The 23,366-nt window shown below is 52.8% G+C and overlaps 6 protein-coding genes across 6 annotated transcripts; all 6 read left to right on the top strand.

The window, feature by feature from the left end:
* Window positions 1-348: 348 nt before the first annotated feature.
* On the top strand, window positions 349-4,599 carry DQ04_00701060 (putative NFX1-type zinc finger-containing protein 1-like; the record flags this gene model as incomplete). The annotated part of the gene is made up of 1 exon (XM_009309547.1): window positions 349-4,599. The coding sequence occupies one exon, from the start codon at window positions 349-351 to the stop codon at window positions 4,597-4,599; it is 4,251 nt and encodes a 1,416-aa protein (XP_009307822.1).
* A 406-nt stretch (window positions 4,600-5,005) lies between these two features.
* DQ04_00701070 (retinol dehydrogenase 14) lies at window positions 5,006-6,331 on the top strand (the record flags this gene model as incomplete). The annotated part of the gene is made up of 1 exon (XM_009309548.1): window positions 5,006-6,331. The coding sequence occupies one exon, from the start codon at window positions 5,006-5,008 to the stop codon at window positions 6,329-6,331; it is 1,326 nt and encodes a 441-aa protein (XP_009307823.1).
* A 436-nt stretch (window positions 6,332-6,767) lies between these two features.
* Window positions 6,768-8,009, top strand: DQ04_00701080 (UDP-galactose transporter; the record flags this gene model as incomplete). The annotated part of the gene is made up of 1 exon (XM_009309549.1): window positions 6,768-8,009. One exon carries the CDS (start codon window positions 6,768-6,770, stop codon window positions 8,007-8,009), a length of 1,242 nt encoding a protein of 413 aa, XP_009307824.1.
* A 1,269-nt stretch (window positions 8,010-9,278) lies between these two features.
* Window positions 9,279-18,254, top strand: DQ04_00701090 (hypothetical protein; the record flags this gene model as incomplete). Its single annotated transcript, XM_009309550.1, has 1 exon — window positions 9,279-18,254. One exon carries the CDS (start codon window positions 9,279-9,281, stop codon window positions 18,252-18,254), a length of 8,976 nt encoding a protein of 2,991 aa, XP_009307825.1.
* A 316-nt stretch (window positions 18,255-18,570) lies between these two features.
* On the top strand, window positions 18,571-21,789 carry DQ04_00701100 (importin 7; the record flags this gene model as incomplete). The annotated part of the gene is made up of 1 exon (XM_009309551.1): window positions 18,571-21,789. One exon carries the CDS (start codon window positions 18,571-18,573, stop codon window positions 21,787-21,789), a length of 3,219 nt encoding a protein of 1,072 aa, XP_009307826.1.
* Window positions 21,790-22,498: 709 nt separating this feature from the next.
* On the top strand, window positions 22,499-23,366 carry DQ04_00701110 (hypothetical protein; the record flags this gene model as incomplete). Its single annotated transcript, XM_009309552.1, has 1 exon — window positions 22,499-23,366. A coding segment is annotated over one exon (868 nt), but the record flags the coding sequence as incomplete, so codon positions are not given.

Below are 23,366 nucleotides of genomic sequence, written 5' to 3' on the forward strand. Positions count from 1 at the left end.
GGCCGCGATGAACAAAGTACACACGGTGGTGGTAACAACGGCTGCGTTGGTTGCAGTGGTTGTGTTGTTATGTGTTTATTGATCGCGCAAACGTGATTCTCTGTTAGAAGTCATTTCCTGTACGGTACCGCCCTTTCTCTTTTCGTCTTTGTTGTTGTTGCAGCGGTGGGGTCTCTTCATCAGCATATACCCTCAGTGGCAGAAAAGCGTCAAGCCACCTATTTTACACACAAGTTTACATCCTTTTAAGAAGAAAGCAAAGAACTTAAGCGAAACCAGAGAAATCGATTAAAGCACAATTTATTCCCTCTTAACTCTGATTGCGGTGTGGTGCAGCTCACATCGCACATGACGTTTTCGTCCCCTCCCGGCGATGCATGGACGGATGAGAAAAGTGCCAGCATCGACTGGACGGATCCCGATGAGGTTCTGTGCAACAGCTGGACATTTCTGCGCATCATGGACTTTCACCCTCCTCTGGCACAGTACGCCGCTACTCACGTGGATGAAATGGAGCTTTGGCGGACGGTGTTTATGGATTCCCGCCGCATCGACGAACAGAAGAAGGCGCTGCAGTATTGGTTGGTGAACGGATTGCTTTCCCTCCGTGAGGAACGCTGGTGCCGGCACTGCGGTAACCAAGGGCATACACAGCGGCAGTGCGAGCAGCTCCACGCCGACGCTGTGCCTGTGAGGGACGGGCCGAGCCGCATCATGTCTCGCTTTGCCGCCCACCAGGCGGAGATTGAGCGCTGCAAATTGCTGCAGGAGAAGCAGTGGAAGGAGGGCGGCGCTGCCTCTCCCTTAAAAAGGATTGGTCGCGACGGAGCGCAGAAGCGCGGTGGGGGTGGCGACAGCTCGCAGGCTGGGCGTTCTAAATCGCGGAAGGAGCTCACGCCTTTCGCAGAGGAGAGGCGTCGCGGTACGGTTGGGCGCATTGACACAAATTACGGCATCGGCTTCGTACGGGTGCCGGAGGTTGGTGATGTGAAGTTCTTCATGGACCGCGTCGATTACGGCATAAAGGAGATTGCGCTCGGCGACGTCGTGACGATGAAGATCGACCACAGCAGGGAGTATCCGCTCGCTGTTGACATTCGCCCAGAGAGAGCAACTGTCACGCTAGAGGATGTGAATAAGTTCATTCAGCGCTGCAAAACAGCGACGGCGCCCATAACTGTCATCAAGACCATCATGACACACACACACGAGTGGCCCAATGTGCTCACACTGCTACGCAGCATGGCTGGACCCGCCTTTCTTGACGCGGTGCACACACTCGTGGAGCTGACAACATTTGTCGGCAACCGGGAGCCTATTCATATTCCACTTCTCGAGTCCTTTCTTGCATTAATGTTGCGGTCTTCCAACAAGGGGATCGTCGCCCCGTTCTTCCCTTTAATGGTGCTCGATGCCCTTCAAGTGGGGAGCAGGAGCGAGATGGCTGCTGAGACACCAATGTTGGTCGAGAGGTGGATTGAAGTGGCCAACCTCATTGTGCTGCTTCGGCAGCACGCAAACACCACGGGGGAAGTGACAGATGAAGTGCAGACAATGCTGGAATCGCTTCTGACCGCAAGCCAAAACCCCACCGCTGGAGTAACAGCAACGACCGCGGTGGTGGCAACAGCAGCAGCAGCAGCAAAAAAGAAGGTGGATGCGGCGCTGCGTCGCTTGCGGTGTCCATCAGGAAATAAACTAACAACGCTCGTCATCCCCTCGGTAGAAGACTTTGCCATCCCACCGCCGGACCCTCGCTCGGTCTTTAGTCCACAGAGTCTCCCTATTAACGGCGCGACGAATTACACCACCACGGAGGCTTTCATCACAGATCACTGTCGCCTATTGCGTGCAGACACCTTTGAAACGGTGAGTCGTCTCCTACCAGCCGTGTGTTTTCAGCTCCCCAACTACAAACCGACGGCGGAAACAGAATCGGATGTTCTGCATGCATGGCTGTATGACGGTGTGCGCTTCATGGGGCGTGTGGTGACGCGGGATAGAGATTACGCGTCACCGGATAGCTATATTCTGCAGGTGCGGNCCAAAAAATCGAATGCGGGGCTTCCCTCGCAGCTTCTCCCAGGTACAGCTCTCTGTATTACAACAGGTCTCGATCGCACATTCATAGACACAAATGAAATTTTTTGGGGTATTGTAACATCATGCAACTCACATCTTTTGGATGGGTCTATGATTGTGGTGGCACCCTGTGAAACCAGTACGGGGTTTGATGTTCTCTGTGAGCACCTAAGGCGCAATGAAGAAATGGGCAAGACGGATCACTCCTGTATGTTGGTGACAACTATCTTCATGGCAGGTTATAAGAGCATAATGAAGGCACTCAGTGCCTTTGTTGGTCCTCTTGCAATGCCTCTCCCTATGGCATCCACGCTTGTGAGTGCAGAGGCGGCTGCGAACGCATCGGTCGGTGGCATCTGTAAGGTGAAAAAACCGGACGACCTCGTAGCATACATACCGCCCCACTGCGAATTTGCTTTTGATGATCTCATTGGCAGCGTTAATAGTCGCTTTGCCCTCGACGAAGGGCAGAAGGAGGCCATGCGTTGTCTTCCCACTTCCGATATTCTCCTTGTACAGGGTCCACCAGGGACAGGTAAGTCGTTTATTGGGTGCCGCGTGGTGGAGGTGTACGTTCGCTACAAGCAGTTGGTCGCGTCGGGTGACATACTTCGTACAATAGACGTGGATCAGCTTAGGTCCACATCAGCGGATGATATGTTGCCAACTGTTGGGCCTATTGTGATCATTACGTACAAGAATCACGCCCTCGATGAGTTTCTCTTGGACCTGCTGCGAAGCGGCTTGTGGGATGAAGAGCGCCCCCGCATAGCCCAGCAATTGATTGGTGGATCCTCCGCTAGCAAGTCGGAGTTGTTCCCCCACGGCAAACGTATTGTACGTATAGGCGGCCGCTCACGCGAGCCAGCACTTGACCCGTACAACCTGGGCACCTTGCTGCGTTCCAAGAGTGATAAGGCGGCCCTCAATAGTCTCAAGGAGCGGTTGTTCCTCATGAACCAGCGGCTGGAGCGGCTGCTCAAGGAGATCCACTACCTGGAGTCAGGACGTGTGCCGAAGACTTTCTTCGAGCGGTGGCTGACGGAGGAGCAGCGAAAGCATATACGCTACGAAGACCGAGACGACTGGTTGCAGGGGAAACAGTACGTCGGCAGTTCCACCCGTTCCGCTGAGCGAACGCTGTATCTCACCCTCCTACGCACACAGTTGTCAGTGTGCCTCGAGGAGGCTCAGAAGTCATCTATCCCCACTTTGGCCACCTCGGCTAATGATGATAAGACTGCAACAGCAGATGATGATGACGGCGGCGCGCCTCTGAGTGTCTTTCAGGAGATGAAGCGTGAAAAGGAGAATTGCGATTTTAATGAATCGCTCCACACAACGTACCTCTCAGTGGAGGCGATGGAGTTGGCGAAGAATCCGCCCAAGCGCCCAGATGGTGTCCCAGAGGAGTTGCTCTCGCTGTGGAGCCTCGACCCTGTCCTTCGTCATGAGTACTACGCCTATCTGATCCGTGATTGCATCTCTGCTAAGGCCCGGGACTGCCTGCTGATTATGGATGCTATCATGAACGCTGTGACGATACGTAACCATGCTATGGATGAGGTGAGGCTTGCGCTGCTTCAGGGGGCGGATGTTGTTGGCCTCACTACGACCGGATGCGCGACAAATCAGAATCTTCTACGCTCACTTCGACCAAGTGTTCTGGTGGTAGAGGAAGCCGCGGAAGTACTCGAGTCACAGCTGCTCGCCTGTATGACTGACTCTTTACAGCAAATTATACTTATTGGCGACCACTACCAGCTGCAACCCAAGGTGGAAACCTTTCTCTACGAAAAGGTCAATCGGCTCAACATGTCACTTTTCGAACGCCTGGCGTTCCGCATGAAGCCGATTTGTCTGACTGAGCAACGACGTATGCACCCAAGCATCTCACGACTCGTGCGGCCCTTCTATCAAACGCAGACTCTGTTGGACAATGAAGGACTTCTCAGGCGACCGTTTGTCTCCTCAGGAGGTGAGAAGTATACAGACCGCGTGCCCGGCTTGGCGAAGCGGGTCTTCTTTTGGCGCCACAACCACCCTGAGGAGGAGGCTTCGGGAAGCCGCAGCAAGGTCAATGTGAAGGAGGTGGAGATGGTGCTCAAGTTTGTGGCGCACATCACGTCGGAGGGTGTGCACCAGAAGTCTATCACCGTTATTACACCGTACCTCGGGCAGTGCCGGTTACTGCGCACCTCGTTGCGTCTCCGCGCCTTTAGCGACGTTGCGGTAAGCACTGTAGATCTTTTTCAGGGCGATGAGAATGATGTTATAATTATTTCTATGGTGCGAACAGAACGGCTGACAGAGTTCTTGCGAATGCGAAACCGCATGATTGTATGTTGTAGTCGAGCGCGCTTTGCAATGGTGATGGTCGGAAGCGACACTCTCTTGCAGCAGTCAAGTCATTGGAAGGAGGTTCTGGATATGCTGCAAGCAGACGGGTGTGTCGGTGATCGGTTGCCCATCACGCACCGCCAGTTACCTAACAAAACTGCATGGATGGATTCATAAAGGCGTGTGGAATCTGGTTTGTTATAATATCTCTTGTTGAGTGAGTGTGAATGTTTCTCTGTGAGGCGTTCATTTGGACACATGAAGACGGAGAGTGTCTGGCGAGTAGACGGGTTCCACAGGAGCATGTTAAACACACACAGACAGACCCACTTAGGTGCAAACAAAGCGAGGAGGAACGGTACCAGTATCAAATTCATATGTTCCCCATATTTTGTTACACTATGGTGTTTCTCGCTTTCATTATTGATGTTGTTGCTTTTTGTTTTCATCTTCTTATATTTTTTTGCTTCTAGAACGGAAATTGACCATCTCACTGAGTTCAGGGCGTAAAGGTGCGTAGTTTTATCGGTATAGGAAGCGGAATATAGGCGTGTTTTGCAGCTATAGGGCCAGTCTTCCGGCCATGCACATTGTCGTGGAAATTATTGGGTATGTCTCCTTCATCCTGCGCGCGCTTATAATTTGCATAGTAGACCTGTACATCATGTATTTTCGTGTCGGTCTTGTCTGGCGGCGAAGAAGAAGCCGTCCCACGTCCATGGAGCGGCGTGACCTTGTCATGCAACTGGCGCCACAGTCGCCCACGCACAGCCGACTCAGTTCGTCGGATATGATTCTAGTACTTAACGAATCTTTTCTGGACCGCGCCTTGTGGAAAGGGCTTTGTGCCAGCGGGGCACAGCCCTCCGCTGTTGTAACTGGTGTGTCATACGGTGGGATAGGCTTTTACACCGCCCTCAACCTTATTTTATGCGGCTTCAATGTGCACGGTGTAACCCGCTCGCAGAAATCTGTGAACCAGGCAGAGCGAATGATGCAGATTGCTGTAGAACGTCAGAGTAGACTGCACAAGGAGTGGATGGGCAAAACTGGGCGTCTTATTCCCCATCAGTGCGATATGAGCGACACAGCGGCAGTGAGTAACCTCTGCACTATCCTCTCCCGCGACCCGGATCTTCGTGTTGTGGTTGGCACCGCGGGGACGGCGGCAGCGCCTCCACGCCTTTCGCCGCAGCGACTTGAACAGCATGTCGCAACACATCATGTGGGCCATAGTCTATTGATGCTCCGCCTACTTCAGTACCGCCTCCAGCAGAGAAATATCCCGTCCTCGCTGTGGCCCCACTGGCGGTTTGTTGTGGTTGTGTCCCCCCACGCTGGGACCTCAAATCTTAAAGTTGAAAGTATCTTTGATTCACACGACGATGAAGAAGTCTTTCGGTCTACATTTGACCGCTACAGTGGCTATAGTCATGCTGAAATGTGTAAACTATTGTTCGCCTTCTCCTTGAGCCGATTTCTGGAGCGTGAAAATCGGCTCGCATCCCTCTGCACTGTGAATGTGGTGGACCCTGGCCCTGCGCGAAGCCACGTGATAGCCAATAGCCAGCTACCGCTTTCGAGCATTCTTGACAGCAACATTGCTGCCATATTCCGCCTCTCTCCGGTTATTTCTGCACTGTACGTTACGGATCTCTGCCTCAGCAAGCGTGTGGATGATGTCAATGGTCATTACTTCCGCATGGGGGAGGACCAGACCGCCGTCTTCGCTGCCCTGCAGAAAGATATGGAAGCGCGTGCGGGAATTTGGGTGAACTCGCCGCTGTTCCGCGGGACGCCGGGTCCCGTTGTGTCACTCTCGACACGAATGCAAGATGCAGTGTGGCGGTTCACCCTGTCGTACTTTACCTCTCACGCACTACTTGAAGCTAAGGCTTTCTACCGATGAAGAAGGGCGCCGGTGGGTGAGCTGCTAAGTGAGTGTGTGTCTCTGTCTCTCCCTGCGTGCGTGCGTGCGTCCGTGAAAGAGAATCTTTTTTTTTTTCTCTCTGTCTGAGCAAAGAGAAGGAGAACGAGAAAAAAACTCAACTCTCAATTTGTTTGGTTGTGTGCTTGTTTTCTGGTTTGCTTCTGTTTTTTTTTTTCGTTGCTGTTGTTGTTTCCTTTTTATTTTGCCACTGTGGAAGTCGCATAATGACACCTCCATGCAAGTTCACATGTTGGTCTCTCTTTACGCCTTTTTTTCGGGGGGGGGCTTCCAATCCCTCACGGACGTACTGAGGTGTATACATTCATGCGGGCAGAGATGCACACAGTTTTGTTTTCGCATTCTTATTCACAATGAAAAGGTAAACAAAGAAGTGGTTGTGGTAAAGTAGTTCCACATGTCTGACAGAAAGGAACTTCGCCCACCGACCTTTAGCGCCAGACTAATCTCTCTGGCAGCGCTCACGACTGTGAGTGTCGCTCTCGGTGTTGGCATGAAACTGAGTCAATCGAAAGGAGGGTACGAATACTCACCGGCAGGCGCCGTCGTGATGACAGAAATATTTAAACTCGGAGTGACACTTTTGATAATATGGCGCCTGGCACGGGCAAGGGAGATAGTGACGCAGTCTCCTCCACCGTCGGTGATAAGCAACATGATTCGGATCTTCACGGAGAACGTGACGTGGGACCTTATTCAGCGAGAATTTCTTCTTAGTTTGGCATACGCCTTTGTGAACGTTGTGACGTTTCCCATATTTATTTACATGTCGGCAAGTGAGTTTTACCTCTTGAAGGCGGCGTCACCAGTAGTGACAGCCTTACTGTTGCGTGTAGTATCGCACACGTCCATTTCGCGGTTGTGCTGGCTTGCCATTATCATGCAGTGTCTTGGCTTGGTTGTCACTCAGGTAAATCTTTGCAACGGGATGACTACGTCCCCCCCGCTGGGTTACATTCTGATGGTGGCGAACATGGTTTTTTCGTGCCTCGCTGGTGTATACAATGAGAAGATCATAAAGACGCAAAACTCGAGCTTGAATGCGCAGAATGTTATTCTCTACTGTTTTGGGATACTTCTTAACACCGTGTTGCACTTCGCGGTTCCTGCGAAGTACCTTGGCATTGCGAAAAAGCCGGGTTTTTTCGATGGATACAGCCCAAGCGCCTTGTTAGTGGTTTTCTCGAATGGTTCGGTGGGATTGGTAATCAGTGCAGTGTACAAGTACGCTGACGTTGTGGTGAAAACGTTCGGCGTGGCCTCCAGTACGTCTGTGCTCTTTGTACTGGAGTCACTCGGTCTTGTCCCGAGGGGTCGCGAGAAGCCAAGTCTAAGCCTCACCTTGTGTGGCGCCACCGTAATCTTCTACGCGGCGTACGTTTACATAGCACCCGAGCCCAATGGGAGCACTGTGTACGCACGACTCGAAACGGAAGATGCAGGGGATGAAGGTGCCGCGAAGAAAATTCCCACTCTCAAAGGTGTAAAAACGAATGCGGAGGGAACAGTAGAAGCAGCAGCGCCTCCTCTCCATCTGCGCAGAGTTTGTAAAAATGGTGGTGGTCACGCCTTTGTGCTGTTCCTCATGGGGGCTGTTACAGTATCTGTTATTTTTTTTGAATATGAGGGATGCGCGTAGTATGGAACAAGTAAAGATTCTTTCTCGTTCTGGGGGGATTTTTGAAGGGGTGGGTGTCCAAATAGTTGTCTGACCAACTGATGGGGTAAGCGAGTGTCTCCCATGGGTTGGTGTGTCTGATCAGAAGATTTCGAGTAGGATCCAGATGGAAGTTGACCATTACTGTCCCATCTCTTACCATTCCCGCGAAGCGGCGGAGTCTCTGCGAGTTGTGAGATTCTGAACTTGCCACTTTCGCAAGTGGAATGCTGATTTGATGGAGAAATCATTATGAATTGGGAACACCCAATTGAGTGGGTTCGACAGCTCGGAGAAAGAATGGAGACTTTCTGTGAAATTGTCCGAGACTTTTTTGTTGTTGTTGTTGTTTTTTCGCCTTCGTAGACTTCAGTAGAATGGTAGCTGTAGATCTGATGGCATCAGAGAAATATTCCCAATAACTTTTTGGGGCCAGCTGTCAAACGTTTTCGTTTCTACGCTTGCTGTTGTCGATTGATTCACGGATGATGTAAGAGAAAAAACAAGTGGCATAACCTTGTTTTTTTTTCTGCTGAGGGAAGCTGCTGGCGTGTAACCTGCAATTCGGGGGGAAAAACGTCAAAAGCCGTGCGTTCCCGACACGGAAGCGGAGGTGGAAATGCATTTACGCCGAGCCACGAACCGTGCTGAGGTATTCACCCCCCGAAGGGCCAATCCTCTCTGAAAACAAATCCCCTTGTCTCCCGTATGTCTCTCCTCTTTTGCTTGGTGAGCGGCTTAAATGGCGCCCAACAGCTAGTCAGACATTGTGTAACACCGTGAGGGAGTTCTTTGTCTTGCCTTCACAGGCCAAGTCAACGCGGCCGGACTTTAACCAGAAGGTCACGAGCGGAACGCCGTTCACAATAGACAGTGCTGGGCATTGGGGTGGGGTGTCACGATAGTATAAGCCAATACGGCATAGTAGATCATTATGCAATGTTTGTCAACGCTTCACTTGCTCTGTCCAAATGGCGTACTAACCCTATGTATCACAATAAGGTGGTAGGAATCACGAAGAAGTCCTTCAAACAAAAAAAAAAGTTGACTTCCACTCTCCTGTCTTTGCTCGAAGAAATTTTCTTTTTTATATGAGATAAGAAAAGAAAAAATGCAACTCTGGAAAATTCGCCTATTCGTTTTCGCTGGTTTTGTGCTCCCTTCATCAACACCTCCATCTTCCATGCGTCATTTCCTAATATACAAAACACATAGAGAAAGCCTCGGCAGTGCCTTGGCAAAGGAGGAGACATGTCGATAGGTATGGATGTAAAGTTTACACGGTATGTGAGTCCGTTTTCTGGGCGCGAGGTCCGACAGATGCGCGTCGGGAAAGGCGTCACATCGCCGTTCCGCCAAATAGCCGATGCAATTCGAGCCTCGCGCCCATACGACCGCATTGAGGTGGAGAACGGCAAGTATTTCGAGGCGCTTACGATCAATCACCCACTGGAGCTATGCAGCGCAAAAGATGGAGAGCCACCTGTTATTATATCACGTGGTCCGTGCTTGAAGATCAATACGGATGGTCCAGTGCTCGTGCAGAGTATGTCCATCATCGCAAAGGGCACCAAGGCGTCTGACAGTCAGGGTATATTAATTGAGCGTGGCAAACCGCTCATACAAGACTGTGAGATTTCCTCTGTGCACGTCACCAACGATGCCACACCACAGATAAGGCACTGCCATATATGCAACTCAGAGTATGGATTTGGGCTCTCCATCACCGGCAGAAGTGGTGGTGTCTACGAACACAATGATATTAGTTTCCACAATGCAGAGTGTGTGCACATCAATACTACTGGAAGCCCAGACATTCACCACAACCGTATCACTCAAAAAAAAGGCAAGCACAGCATGGTAGTGACAATCAGCGGGCGGCTTCTCGATTATTGTGAGCCGGTTTTTCGTGAAAATATCGTCCGTGGCGGAGGGGAGACAGCGAACGAGGACGAAATCGATCCCGAATCAGTGCACTCGACACAAATGCTACTTGAGGATACCTCCAGCGCATGGGCATGCCTTGTGTGTACCACGGATGGGGCGACTCCACTTCTCATGGGCAATCTTCTATGCAACGGTCTCACTGGTTTCTACTTCAAGGGGTGTAATATACCCCCAGAACGATTCTGTGGCAATCGAGTTATTAACTGTGCAGCGTGGGGCGTCGCTATCGGGGAGGCAACGTCTTTGTTTGCCAAGGGTAACGACATTCAGCGCTGTGGTGGCGGCATCCACGTCTGCCCGACTGCTACCAGCAGCCGTGGTGAGGTGAAGTCTCCTCGTGTGACGCTGACAAAGTGTGATTTTCTGAGGAACTTTCATTATGGCATGCTTATTGACCGTTCTATTGTCGCTGTTGACGGGTGCAATGTGTCAGAATGTTCAGTAGGCATTGCTTTTCTCGGAAACTGTGCAGCGAGCATCATCACACATAACACTTTTACCCGAAACCACGTCGCGGCATTCTCTGTCATGCGCCACGGCGTTGCTGTCATTGAAAACAATACTGTCCGCGGGTGTGGCAGCAGCATGTATGGTGCCTTTGTGCAGGAGGGTTCTAGTCTAACCTTGCGGTCAAACCGTATTGGTGGAACCTCCACCAGTGTCTATGTGCGTGACGGGAGTCGTCTTGTTGCTGAAAAAAACACGCTCCAGGAGTCTTCGGTACACCATGTGGTCCTTGTGGAAGCAAGCAAAGCCACGCTGCAGGAAAACACTATCGAAGGCAGTGCATGTGCATCTGTGGTGGTTACGAACCGCAGTGAGTGCATTGTGCGTGGCAACGTGATGTACTCCAGTTTCCAGGAGGGCGTGTTGGTGGAGGACGGGGGCAATGTTACTTTAGAGCGGAATAGCATGAGCTCAATGGCGGAAGCAATTTACGTGAAAACTGGTGGTTCTGTGCACGCCGAGGAGAACGATGTGACGCTCAGTCAATACGGTGTGGTTGTGGAGGGGCGTGGAAGCAAATGTACGGTTTTGTGTAATCGATTCCGAAGCATCTCTACAATAGCTGTGTACGCCCTCGGGGACGCCACCGTCACCATCAAGGAAAACACACTAACGGATTCCTCGGGTTTGGGTATTCAAGTGGCCTCGGGTGCTGAGGCCCTCGTTGAGAAAAATACTATCACCAACTTTAGCGATGGTGCCGTTCACTTTGATGGTCTCAGGACTCTGTGCCGAGTTTTCCAATGCCGCATGGAGAATGTTGGATATGGTGTCTGGTGTACGCGACGTTCCACTGGCACTGTTGAAGGTAATCATGTACGCACATGCAAGCGGTTTGGCGTAGCGTGTGAGTCGGCTGAGGATGTTGCTGTTCACGACAACAACATTACCGGTGCTGGTACCGGGATCATGCTCTCAGCCAGTGGTGATATACATGATAATGTTATTGAGGAAAGCGAAGTCGGTATCTCGGCTTGTACAGGTTCTGTTGCGAAGGTGAAGAACCATCGCATCGCAAACTGCAACGTGGGCGTGTCTCTAGAAGGTGGTGCATCTATCAGCTTGTCTGATGTCACCATTCAAGGGTCTCAAAGGTTTGGCGTGGTGGTTGATGGTCCTGCAGCTGATTCAAAAGTGAGTGATGCAACCATCGAGGGCTGCAAGGTGGCGGGTGTGCTCGTTAGAAAAGGTGGCGGGTGTCGTTTTGATCGTTGCGTCGTAAAGCACAGCAAAGAGGATGGCATTCGTCTAGAGGAGGCGGGCGCGGTTGTGTTTGAGCAGTGCACCATCGTCGAGCACTGTCACGGGGTCACTACGACTGGCGGTTCGCATCGTGCAGGAGAGCCCCTCTTGGTAAACTGCTCCATCGACGGAAGCCACAGCGAGGCGGGTGTGCTCAGCACTGACGGTGGCGTCGTACGGCTCGAGCGGTGCAAAATTAGCGCACGGTGCCCGCAGAAGGGGAGCGGCGCCATTGTGCATGAGAATGGGGTTGTGGTGCTGTCGCACTGTGACGTCACGGAGTGCACAAACACTGGCGTCGTCGCCTCGCCAGGATCACGGGCAGTCGTCGAGCACACGACTATTGACAACTGCGGGATCGGTATCACTTTCACATCACCAGAAGAGGAAAAAGACGATTCACGGCAGCTGCACGAGGAGAAGGTGAAGGAAGAGGAGCATCACAAGAGCGACCAAAAACTGGCCAACAGTAGCACTACAAGAAGCATTAGCTGTCTCCAGGGGAGTAGCAGCACAAGCATTCCTTCGGTATTCACGCAGATGATGATCAGAGGATGNACTGAGGCTGGCATCTGGTACAAACCCGGAAGCAATGGCGCAGTGACCTGCACAACAGTTGAGGAGTGTGCCACAGGCGTCTTTGTGGAGCGCGAGAGTTATGTAACGCTTCATACAACAGTTGTAAACGCCTCCCCTGGATGCGGCATCGTGTTGCTTGGCCCACCCTCAAGCGGCTCCGAATTAGTTCACCTAACTATCAGTAATTCAGGGGAATACGGTTTGAAAGTGGAGCGAGGTGTCGATGTTCTTCACGACGATGATGAAAGCAACAAAACCGGCGAAAGCAACGACAGCAAGAGTAACACCACTGACGACGGGAAGAAGCTACTGAGAATTAAAAATACCGAGATAATTCGAAATGTCAAGGGCGGTGTACTGCTGGAGGCGTGTGTGTGTCTAGATGGGTGCACGATCAGCCAAAATAGCAACGTAGGTGTGGTGTGTCAAGGCGTGTGCCGTCCATTGCTTTCAGGCTGCCACTTGCATGAAAATGAGGGGGTGAGCGTTGAGGCGCAGACCGGCTCTATGTTGGAGCTACGTGACTGTGTTTTGGAAGATGCCCCTGTTGGCGTGCGTGTGCAGTCGGTTTTGAAGATGGCACGATGCATTGCACGGCACCTTGGTGTCGCCGTCGATTTCCGCTTAGATGATGTGTCAGTGGATAACTCAACGTTGTGCGAGTGTGCCTTCTCCGGCAACACAGTGGGTGTGTCCTGCACCAGCACATCGGACGGTGCTGCAGTGGGGGCGATTATCCTGGAAAGGTGTATGTTTAACGAGAACCCGGGGACAAGTGTCTGCATTGAGAAGGGCCCACGGGCGTTACTGAACGCCTGCACATTCGAGTCATCCACCGATGGCGTGAAGGCGATGGATAAAGCAATCGTAGTTGTTGAGGCTTGCACCTTTAAAGTGAACTCCAATGCCATCAGTATGTCAGACGTGGAGGATGTGGAAGTGAAAAACTCTGCCTTCGCTAGACAGCTGAATTATGCGATTAGTGTCGTTGGCAACAGTGGTTTAGTTCGTATTACTGATAACACCTTCAGCGAGAACGGTCAATGCAGTGCTTCTTTTTCTGCGGAGGGGGCGAGCATCTTGGCAAGCGGCAATATGTTCGAGGGTGACGCTTGCGGCATGCTTATTCACAGGACCCCGCAGGCACACATCTACAACAATCACTTCCATGCCTGTCAAAATGGTGTCATTATACGTGGTGCTGGGTCCTGTGGAGACGTTTTTAGCAACACGTTTCAGAAAAATGTCTGCGGGTGTCTCTGTGAACAGGATGCCTTTGCTCAGTTATGGCGCAACGTGTTTGAAGAAAACAGTGAATTCGGGATGTGTTGTACTAGCGGAGCAAATCCGATCGTTGTGGAAAACACCTTTTCTCGGCACACTGCCAGCAGCAGTTCCGGTTTGAGAGTTCAGGATGGAGGGGTAGGTCACTATGCCTTTAACCAGTACGTGAAGAACGCGTGTGGTGTGCATTTGGGGGCGACGGGCGACACCGTTGTTGTTAATAACAGCGCTTTTGAAGGGAATAGTATGGCCGTACAGCTGATGGAAGGCGTTGCGGCGCACATCCTGGTGTGCACCTTCTCTGGCAGCACTTTGGGCGACGTCCATGCATCTGGATCAATCGAGCAGGGTCGTTGTGTGTTGGCGTACAACAGCTTCACGTCCAAAGGCTGCGCAGCGGTCACAGTGTGCAGGGACGCCGCGGTTGTTGTTTTTCGCTGTGTCTTTCTGGGCGCTAACAGCAAGGGACTGGTTCAGGGTTGCCGCGGCAGGAGTCAGGTGTTGGAGTCTCTGTTCTACCAAATTGCCTATGGTGTCGTGGCGCAGGAGAGCAGCGAAGGCAGTGTGGGAAGAAGCATATTCATCCGCTGCGCAACATCCGTGGAGGCCTGCGCACGAACAACGATACGCCTTAACTCCTGCAATTTCCTCGCCAAGTCAAATAGTGTGGCAGTGTTGGTCCATGGCGAAGCCGCGCCAGTTTTCCAGCAATGTAGCTTTGTGGGGTGCCAGATGACCCATCCGCTCCTGCGTTCAAGCGGTGGTGGCGGCGTCGTGGAAAACTCTTCCTTCACCGGTGGAGATGTCTCTGTGATACTGGAGGGGCACTCCACAATGAAGTTGCATAAGAACACGTTTTTCAAGGGTGCTGTCGGTGTGACACTCGCCCCTTTGTCTAAGGGAAGGGTGGAGGATAATGTCTTTCATCCGCACCATGTGGCAGCAGTGAAAATCATGGACAACGCCGGTGGTGTGTTGACAGGCAACGCGTTTGTGCAACCCCTGGAGAGCGGCGGCATGATGGCAGGGATGCACAACGTGATTGTGGAAAATTGTAAGACCCTCGAAATGCCCAAAGCACGGGCTTCGAAAGAGACAGCCGATGACTCAAGCTTCGAAGAGGCAATACTCACTGCATTTGTAGAGTACTTGACAGCGGGACCACACTGGGTGAGACAAGGCATGGGTGAGACGCCGCATGCCGAGACGCTGCCTCTGTCAGTCGTGGCGGCTATGAATGAGCTGGAAGCGGACGCAATGGATGAGGAACAGGAAACGGGGAACGAGGTGGGGAGAACAACAGAAGAAATGGAAGAAAATTTGTCATCTGGAAATAGCAAGCCAAAACAGCAACAAGAAGAAGACCAGCAGCAGCAGAGGCATGGAGCTGGGCCCACAACTGCGAAAAAAGGCCGAAAGAAGAAGGAAGTTGAAGTGTTCTCCTTCCCTGTCAGCAACACCATTCTCCGCGTGCCGAAGAACGTTCAGCGCGCGTTGTTGGCGTGGGTGGACCAGCATGGCATCACCTTGAACGTGGAGGAAGTAAAACAGCCTACTGCGACCAAAAAAGTATACCAGGTGTGTGACACACGGATGCTAAAAAATGTTGGTGAGCGCATGTCCGCTCTGAAAGAAACCCAGCGTGGAAAGAAGCGAGGCAACTTTGTCGGCTCTGATCCAGAGGAAGTCAGAGGGGCAGACACGTTCAAGGAGGACACTACGAGCGGAGAGGCAATTGCTGGCGACGCGCCGAGCGAGCCCAAGGAGGGGACGAGGAAGCCAAGTGTGGATGTGAAGCTGGACTCGACGCGGTCCACTGAAGCATCGGAGACAGCGCTGTGCCCGCGACTCAGTAGAACTAGGAGCGGCATTGGGGGCAGCGGAAGAAGTGGGGCGAAGGAGGAGGGGCGGAAGCGGCGCCGCGTTCTTCCGCCGCCGTTAAGGAGCACGGACAAGAGGGCGCATCCAAGCCACTCGCCACACAGCGGTCCGCTCGTAACACTTGTAAGCTGCCTCCATAAATGCGGGGTCGAAAAACGACGCCGCAGGCAAAGAAAGAAAATAGCCGAAGAGTCCCCTTTGGCATATGAAGATGTGGCGTCGGCGCTGATGATGCTGCAAAGCAGAGATGATCAGTTCTCCTCTTCGTCATATGGTGATGGCAGAAGAGCTAGGAGTGAGTACGACGAATTCTCCCATTGCAGTATTCTGGCTTCTAGTCGGGGCTCGACTATGGGGAAGAAAGGAGTCAGTCTGTCAAGTAGCCGCCAGCGTTCGCTAGCGCACACGGAAGACGAGACAAACGATGGCGAAGGCGTCAAGTGTAGAAATGATCACTCGATGTCCAGCTGGAGCTGCTCGCCCATCTCTACTAGTGGAAGAGATATGGCGAAGGCGAGAGGATTTGGTGATTTTACAGAGGGTAGGGAAGAGGAGGGGGGTGAGGGAATTCAATCAGGAAACGCTGGCAGTAGGGAAGGATTCCTGCTCACGGGTTCGCTCATGGAGAGCGTCACACGGGAGACAGATGGCTCTCCTAGCAGAATTCGTCTCTCAAGCAAGATCCCCTATTGTGGTGAGGCGAAGACGGTTTCGGTGGTGGTCGCAGAGGGAAATAATGTCGCTGGTGTGGCACGAAGCAATGAACGTGCAGGCAAGGAAAGTCTTTCCCCTGACACTCTCCTAGAAGGTGATCTGGAAACACCGATCGATATCGGGGAAACAATGCGCATGGGGTTGGAGAAAAAAAGGCAATCAAAGCGAGACACCAAGCTGGCTCTAGAAGGGAACGAGAAAAAGGATGCAGCATCATTGCTCAAGGGCCAGCAGGCTGCCAGTGGTGGCCTCCGATCTTCACTCAAGGCAACGAAACGCAGAGTCGACGGTTTCAGCAGCACTGTTACCGCATCTGGAATATTTTCCGAGACCAATTCATTAGTCAGAAGCACATCAACTTCTTTAGGGGATCACTGTGCCTTCCCCACGACGGATTCGGTGGAAGAAGTGGTACCAACGAAACATCAAGGAAGCGCAGAAGCTGTGAACGCTGCTAAAACAGGACGGAGCGTGGAGTCAGAAGCGGCGGCGGCGGCAGCAGCAGCGCACCCAGGGTTGAAGAAGAGGACCACCGAAGATAATCCACTGCATTCTGGATTGGCACAACAAGACGTTACGGCAGCGACTGGTCAGGAAGGGAAAGGTACTCTGTCGGCTACGATTGACGCAGGGAGAGTGGAGGATGAAGGTCGGCATTCCACGCAGCGAGGCGTGACACCGGTCTCAGGTTCCAACCGACCCACGCATGGTGACAGTGGCCGAGAGACGCGCGCAACCACTGGTACTCCTGGTGGTGGGCGGAGACGGCGGCTAGTGGGGGGCGAGGATGGTGGGAGAGTCTCTCGCCGTGGGCCTTCCAGTGCAGCAGGGGGTCCCTTATCGCATCAGCGGCCCCTGACACCCGCCATGGACACTTCGAAGGCTGGGCGTCGCAAGCGGACGGGGGGGCCACACGCAGCGTCGGGGGGCTCCCAGGAGCAGGTAGGCGGCGGCAGTGTTATGCGTCTGCCCAAGCTGACTCTGTCGTCGTTGCATGGGTCCCAGGTAATGACCATGGGTGGCGATGGTGGTGACATCGCCTGGGTTCCTGCAGTTCCCCCACTTTCTGAAATGGGCCGCGCGTTGCTTGAAGCGCTCGAGGGCAACGTGTTCCACAATGATTCTTTACTGCAGGCGCATCTGCAGACCGCGATGATGGGGCCGAGTCGAGGAGTGACACCCGCTTCTGCAGTCTCCGGTGCCAGGACGCTGACGTCGACCCCGCTGCTGGAGGGCTGGAGCATCTCAGACAGCGAGTCAGAGGCGGAGGTGGAGGATATCATCGCTCTGCTTCGGTGGCTCGCTGACATGCGTGAGCAGAAGTTGCTGAGTCAGGGTGACTTCCGCGTGGCTGTCAACTGCATCCAGACAAATACAAAGATCCCCTTCTTTCTTTCCGAGGGCAGTGGCACAGGAGGGGAGCCAACGTTGATGGTGCGTCTGCCGCAATCCTCAGAAGAAGCTGTTATCGTGCCGCTGATGGGTGGACCGGTCGGTATGACGCTGTTCACACGACCCACGGAAGGGCAGGGCACTGTCAGCGTCAGCAGGGTGCAGCTCCACAGAGCAAGCTTGGGTGCCCCGGTGTGTACCAATGACATGGGTGAGGAGTTTAAGGCGTTTTCTTTGCCATGCCTCGATCACCGAAGTGATAGGACGAAAGCTGTTAATGCTGGGAGCCTTTTGGACACAGTTTCGCACCAACAGGTAGACAAGCCAGCGCTCTTCTTCGCCCATGCCAAACTGCCTCGCACTCACTTTCAGGGACGTAGAGAACTGCCGGGTGTGCTGGAATCCGCTTTTAAGGCGCGACCGTGGCCGCGATCGGCTCTCCACTCTGTTGTTCTCTTAAATGGGCTAGACAAACAACTAGTGGAGGTCAATTCATCAAATGTGAAATCATTGGACGCAATGGGCATGCAACAATCCTCTGTTTTCTCCACTTGTGAAAAGGCCTCTCGAAAAAGCGTGCCTTGCTTCAACCCCGCAGCCCCGCAGGAAACATCGCCCTACAACAAGTCAACTCGAGTAGCCGCTTTTATTGACACAGGCACGTCGAACTTTATGATGTAAATTTGCATCGCTCTTCCATTCCCCCCCCCCCTGATATTCTTCTGTATGCATGTCTGTAAATATATATATATATATATATTTGCGTGTGTAGACATATGTACTGTGATGTAAAGAATATACACAAGCCAATTTGTCGCTTCTGCTGTGGATCTCCTCATCCCCAAGAGGACACTATACGTGGAAAGGGGCTAAAGGAAAGAAGCCTTGCTGGACAGCACTGTACTTTGACATGGTGGTGTTATCAATGAACTTTTTTTACTCCTTTATTTTTTTGTAGCCACTACACGAAGGATCTGCTCTCACGAGACGTGCAGTGATGGATATCCTGCACTTGCTCTCAGTTGCGTACAGAGGGACCAAAGAGGAGCGAACGGCGGCGACTGCGCAGCTTGAGGAGGCTCTCCAATCTGCTGATGGCCCCGTACATCTTGTGACTCTGCTACGTGCTGGCACAGACCTGACGCTGCCATCGGAGCAAAGCCTCTCTGCCCTTATATACGCGAAGAATTGCATCGTGCACACGCTTGATGAGGATAAACTCGCTAGTGTTCCAGGGGTGCTGGAGGAAGTAAAGTCTCTACTCTACAGCGGTGCCTTCCGTATGCCGCCCATGCATCAAAAGACTATCCACATTTGTGTCGCTACAATTATTAGCGCATTTGAATGGAACTACCTCCCACAGCTGATGCCAGAAATCACCTGTGACAGGGCGAACGTCTCCGTCGATCACGCTTTAGCAACGCTGCGGATGTTGTACGTATTCATCAAGAGGTTCAAGACGCCGATGCTGGAGCCGATGCCAATGAAATTGGAGATCTGCAGATGCCTCTTCACAGCCCTCCCACCATTCCTGTCGTATGGGGACCTGCGCGTGGACCATGTTGTGTTGAAAGCAATGGAGTGTGTTGTGGAAACGGCGCTGCAGGTCAAGGAGGCGCACGACATTCCACCAGAGGCCTTCGATGCGTGGTTTCATGAAATGGCGCAGCACCCGGAGCGTCACTTCGCTGCGGCTTGTGAAGCGGCAGCAAATGGATCCCAAAAGGTGTATGAAGAGTACGTGCGCTGCCTCAAGCGGATTGCCATGATCTCCTACTCCGTTCTCAATGATGCGACACGAAAGAAGAAGCCACCACCGGTGGCGAGGCGCTTCTTGACAACACACGCCGCAGCCTTCTTTGGTGTCTGGAGGCGGTGGCTAGAGTACGCCGCCACCTCCAAGTCGCGGAGTCTGCATCACAAGGCCGATATGTTTGCCATTCGCTACATCAAGCTGTGCACCCTCGAGAGATCTCTTTACCGAGAGCATCTTCTACCGCAGCTGATGCACGTTATAGAATCGCTTCTGTTTCCGTATTTGTGCTTCAGTGAGGAGGATGAATCCGCGTTCGCAGATGAGAGTGACCTCTCGGACTTTGTGCAGTACATGATGGAGGAGGGCTTCGACCAGAGTGAAGTGTCGCAGCGGCAGGCAGCGTCCAACGCAATATTGGCGATGGTTAAAGGAGGGAAGGACTTCCACGAGGACGCCTTGCAGAAAATTATTCAAGCCCTCACTCTGGGTTTGTCGCAGGAAGACAACAGCGAAACATTTCCGCAAACCTTTGGCTTCCTTCATCTCCTGTCGGTGCTGAGGAAGCACCTGCGCAAGATTCCCGAAATTTGGGAGGCGCAGATGGCGCAGGTACTCATGACGTTCGTGGCGCCGCGTGTTCTCCCAACTGTTCCATTTGTCCCATTGCGCTGCAAGGCCCTTGTTGTATGCCAGCGTTACTCCAAGGCTCCTATCCCCTCGGAGGAGCACTTCGCTTCTTTCACGCAGCTCATCTGTGCTCTCGTGCAGGACAACGATGCGCGGGTTCGTCTGGGCGCTATTGACGCCCTCTGTACTTTCTTGGAGATGAAGCGCGCGCTGCCGTATATCCGCCCGATTCTTGTACCATTGGTAGAGGAATGCATTGGCTTCCTTAACCGTGTACATACCTCATTCGTGCCAACGGCCTTACTATACCTGGTGGAGCACTTTGCACCAGAGCTAACACCTGTGTTGGGTAAAATCGGTACAACGCTCGTACAGCACTTCCTTGCAACGGCATTTGATCTGGCGCAACAAGAAGAAGCGATGACAGAACAGAATCTTTCACTGTATTGGCGTACTGACATGAGTGCGTGTGCGCTGCTGGATGCGTTGGATACCATCGTGCAAGCCTCCACACACCACATGGAGGTGTTCAACAGCATACGGCCAGACCTACTGCTGTTGACGAGAAAAGTGCTGGAGCAAGAAGATAACATTGAATTTGTGGAAAAGACGCTCGTCATCTTGCTACATGTCATCCACTTTTCTAAGCCCATTCCGCAAGACTACTGGGGTGTACTCCCGCTGTTGTTCCACTCCGTAGACTCCGGCATCGGCGTGGATTTTTTCGTCAACATTGAAGAAGTGCTCGACAATTACGTCTCCAACGGGACAGTCGAGTACCTGCAGAACGCCGAGCTCATGGAGGCGACGTACCAGACGTGCGATAAGATGCTTTTCAAGTGTGCGTGTGGCACTGATGAACGAATTGCGGTGCCGCAACTGATTGAGGCAATGCTGCACCAAGCAAAACACTGCGAGGCGGCACCAGGCCTCTTCGACGCGCACCTCCCGCGCTTCGTTATGCTCCTGCTGCGCGCACTCTCGGATGACAGGATCCGCCAGGGAGAGGTGCGACTGCAGGTATGGATCGTGGCAGCGCTGATGGACGCCTTCTACTACAATGCCGCCGCGACGCTGCAGATTATAGTCGACTACAACGCCCACCCGGCGCTGTTTGACGCTCTGTTTCACTTCTTTCGTGGTGCCATTGGTCGGAAGGACACCGCTACGAAAGGCAAGAAGGGGAAGCGCGGTAAAGACGACAACGCAAGTGAGATAGTCGAAAATCTCTCCCTCCTCACACGCAAGGTGGTTGTTTTGGGTATGACCTCCCTACTGATGCACCTCAGTAGCAACAACAACAATGGCCTGGTGGCATTCGACGCCTACATACAGCCTACGCTGGCGCTCATTGAGTACTGTGTGTTCCGCAATGACGCCATTCTCCAGTCGCGCTGCCGCATATCGGAGAAGAACTTGTCGAAGATCCGCCAAGGCATTGAGGAGGCGGACGTCGAGGACATTGACCTCGAAGACGAAGATGTGCTGGGAGTTGACGATGCCGACGACGCCGAAGACATGATTAGCGACACCGATGATGCTGACGACGACGATGATGACGATGACGAGATCGGACAGCGTCAAGATGAGGGTGACGACTATGTGAGCCCTATCGACGATGTGTGCGAAGTATCACTCTTTCTCCAGTGGGCAGCGAAGGTACCAGGCCTCGGCGACGGCGTGCAGCAGCACGTGCAGTGTGCCCTGACGAAATCAGCGGAGGAGTTCCGCGCAGCGGAGGCAACGGCGCTGCGGTACCGCCGCCTTGTGCAGGAGATCGACCACGCGATGGAGGAGGACTTCCGCGCCCGCGCAGCAGCAACTTCAAACTGAGATGATGAGTGGAAAGTTAGCACGCAAGGTAAAGGAAGGAGTAGAAAAAGAAAAAGAAAAAAAGAACAGAGAGGAAGGAATGGAAACTGGTGGCACGGAGGTGCAGGTCCGATTAAGGGAAACTAATGAAGTGTGATGCTAAACTGGTTGAGTCACGGCGAGTAATTCGAATGATACTGTGTGCTCCGCCTTTCATTGAGCCATAAATGTGTGAGTGTGTATGATATGGCCCCCATATATTGTTCTCCTTCCTCAGCTGATCTTGGTGGTGGTGTTGAATTCCTTTCTCACCTTCCCTCCAGAGATGAGAAGCGTTGGAAGACTGGGGGAGGGAACAAAGTGAAAACATGTATATGCGAAGTGCATTATGCAATGTGTGTGTGTGTGTATATTATAAGCTTCACTCACTGTATAGCGTGTTTCTCTCTTCAGTTCTGTTGCTGGTGTGAAAAACGGTAAAGTGAGTGGGCGAAGGCCAATAGGCAGCTGCGGAGGCTGGTTGACGCGGGCACTTTTGCGCTCGCATAAATAGAAACTGGTTCTCGTCCTCGCGGCTGTCGTGGGGAGTTGTGTCAAAACTCCCACTGGAAGAAGTTCTGCACTGGCAGGAACAACAGCAAGAAGGAGGAAAGAATAGGAGGAAAGAGGAATCGAGAAGGAAACAAGGATAAGGAAGGGATAAGGAGCGACTGCTCAATTATAGTGGGTGATGGGCAGCGCAGTCACTAGACATCGGGAGAAAGAGACGGTAACCCGGGCGCCTTGCATCGTTTCCGCCAAGAACGCTAGGCGCATTGTGAACACGCCAAAGTACCAAGTAGCAGCGAAGTCGCCCGCGGCACCCGATATTTACACTCGACGGAAGGACTCGCATGATACACCGGCTCTATCATTAACGGGATCAGGGGGAGATGGGATGAAGATTCAAATGCGTGAAAAGAGGCCCCCGCTACCCCCCTTGGTGCTACCATCTAGTAGTTGCATGGTGCGGTCAAAGTACATCCCCGGCACACAGAACAAGCAATGGGCCATGAGTGACACACCACCCTTCGCGAAGGAGCCGGTAGGCGCGGCGAAGATCGTCCGTGTGCCACTCTCCGCCCCTGTTCCGCCGCAGACCACCGATGACACGTTTGACTTGCAGTCAGCCGGCAGCAGCTGTCAGGGCAACGATGCGGGTCTCCCGTTAGGCACGCTGATGGGCGCTAGCGGCGATGCGCAGAGGCACGTGGTGGCGAAAGAAATGCCTGCTTCCGTAGCAACGAATAGCGGGAAGAGGTCAAACCCTCTTATGGAGTGCAGCTTTGACGCGAATGGGGCATCGAGCGTCGGCTCTGCAGGACCCGTCACCAATGTGCAATCCTTCCTTCCATTCGTTCTTCCACAGAACATGGACGAGCGGTCTTCGAATAACTTTATTGAGTATATCACTCAACACGCGTTGGAACTGAGAGGACCACGTGACCTTCTCTGGTTTAACGTGGACTATGATCGTAGGCTCCTCCGGCGGCGCAGGGAGCATGTGGCGATTAGCTGGTGTCCCACAGAAGAAATTGCCATCCCCGAGACAAGCGAAA

The sequence above is a fragment of the Trypanosoma grayi genome, assembly GCF_000691245.1.
Source record: "Trypanosoma grayi strain ANR4 Tgr_70_V1, whole genome shotgun sequence".
NCBI classification, from domain to species: Eukaryota; Euglenozoa; class Kinetoplastea; order Trypanosomatida; family Trypanosomatidae; genus Trypanosoma; species Trypanosoma grayi.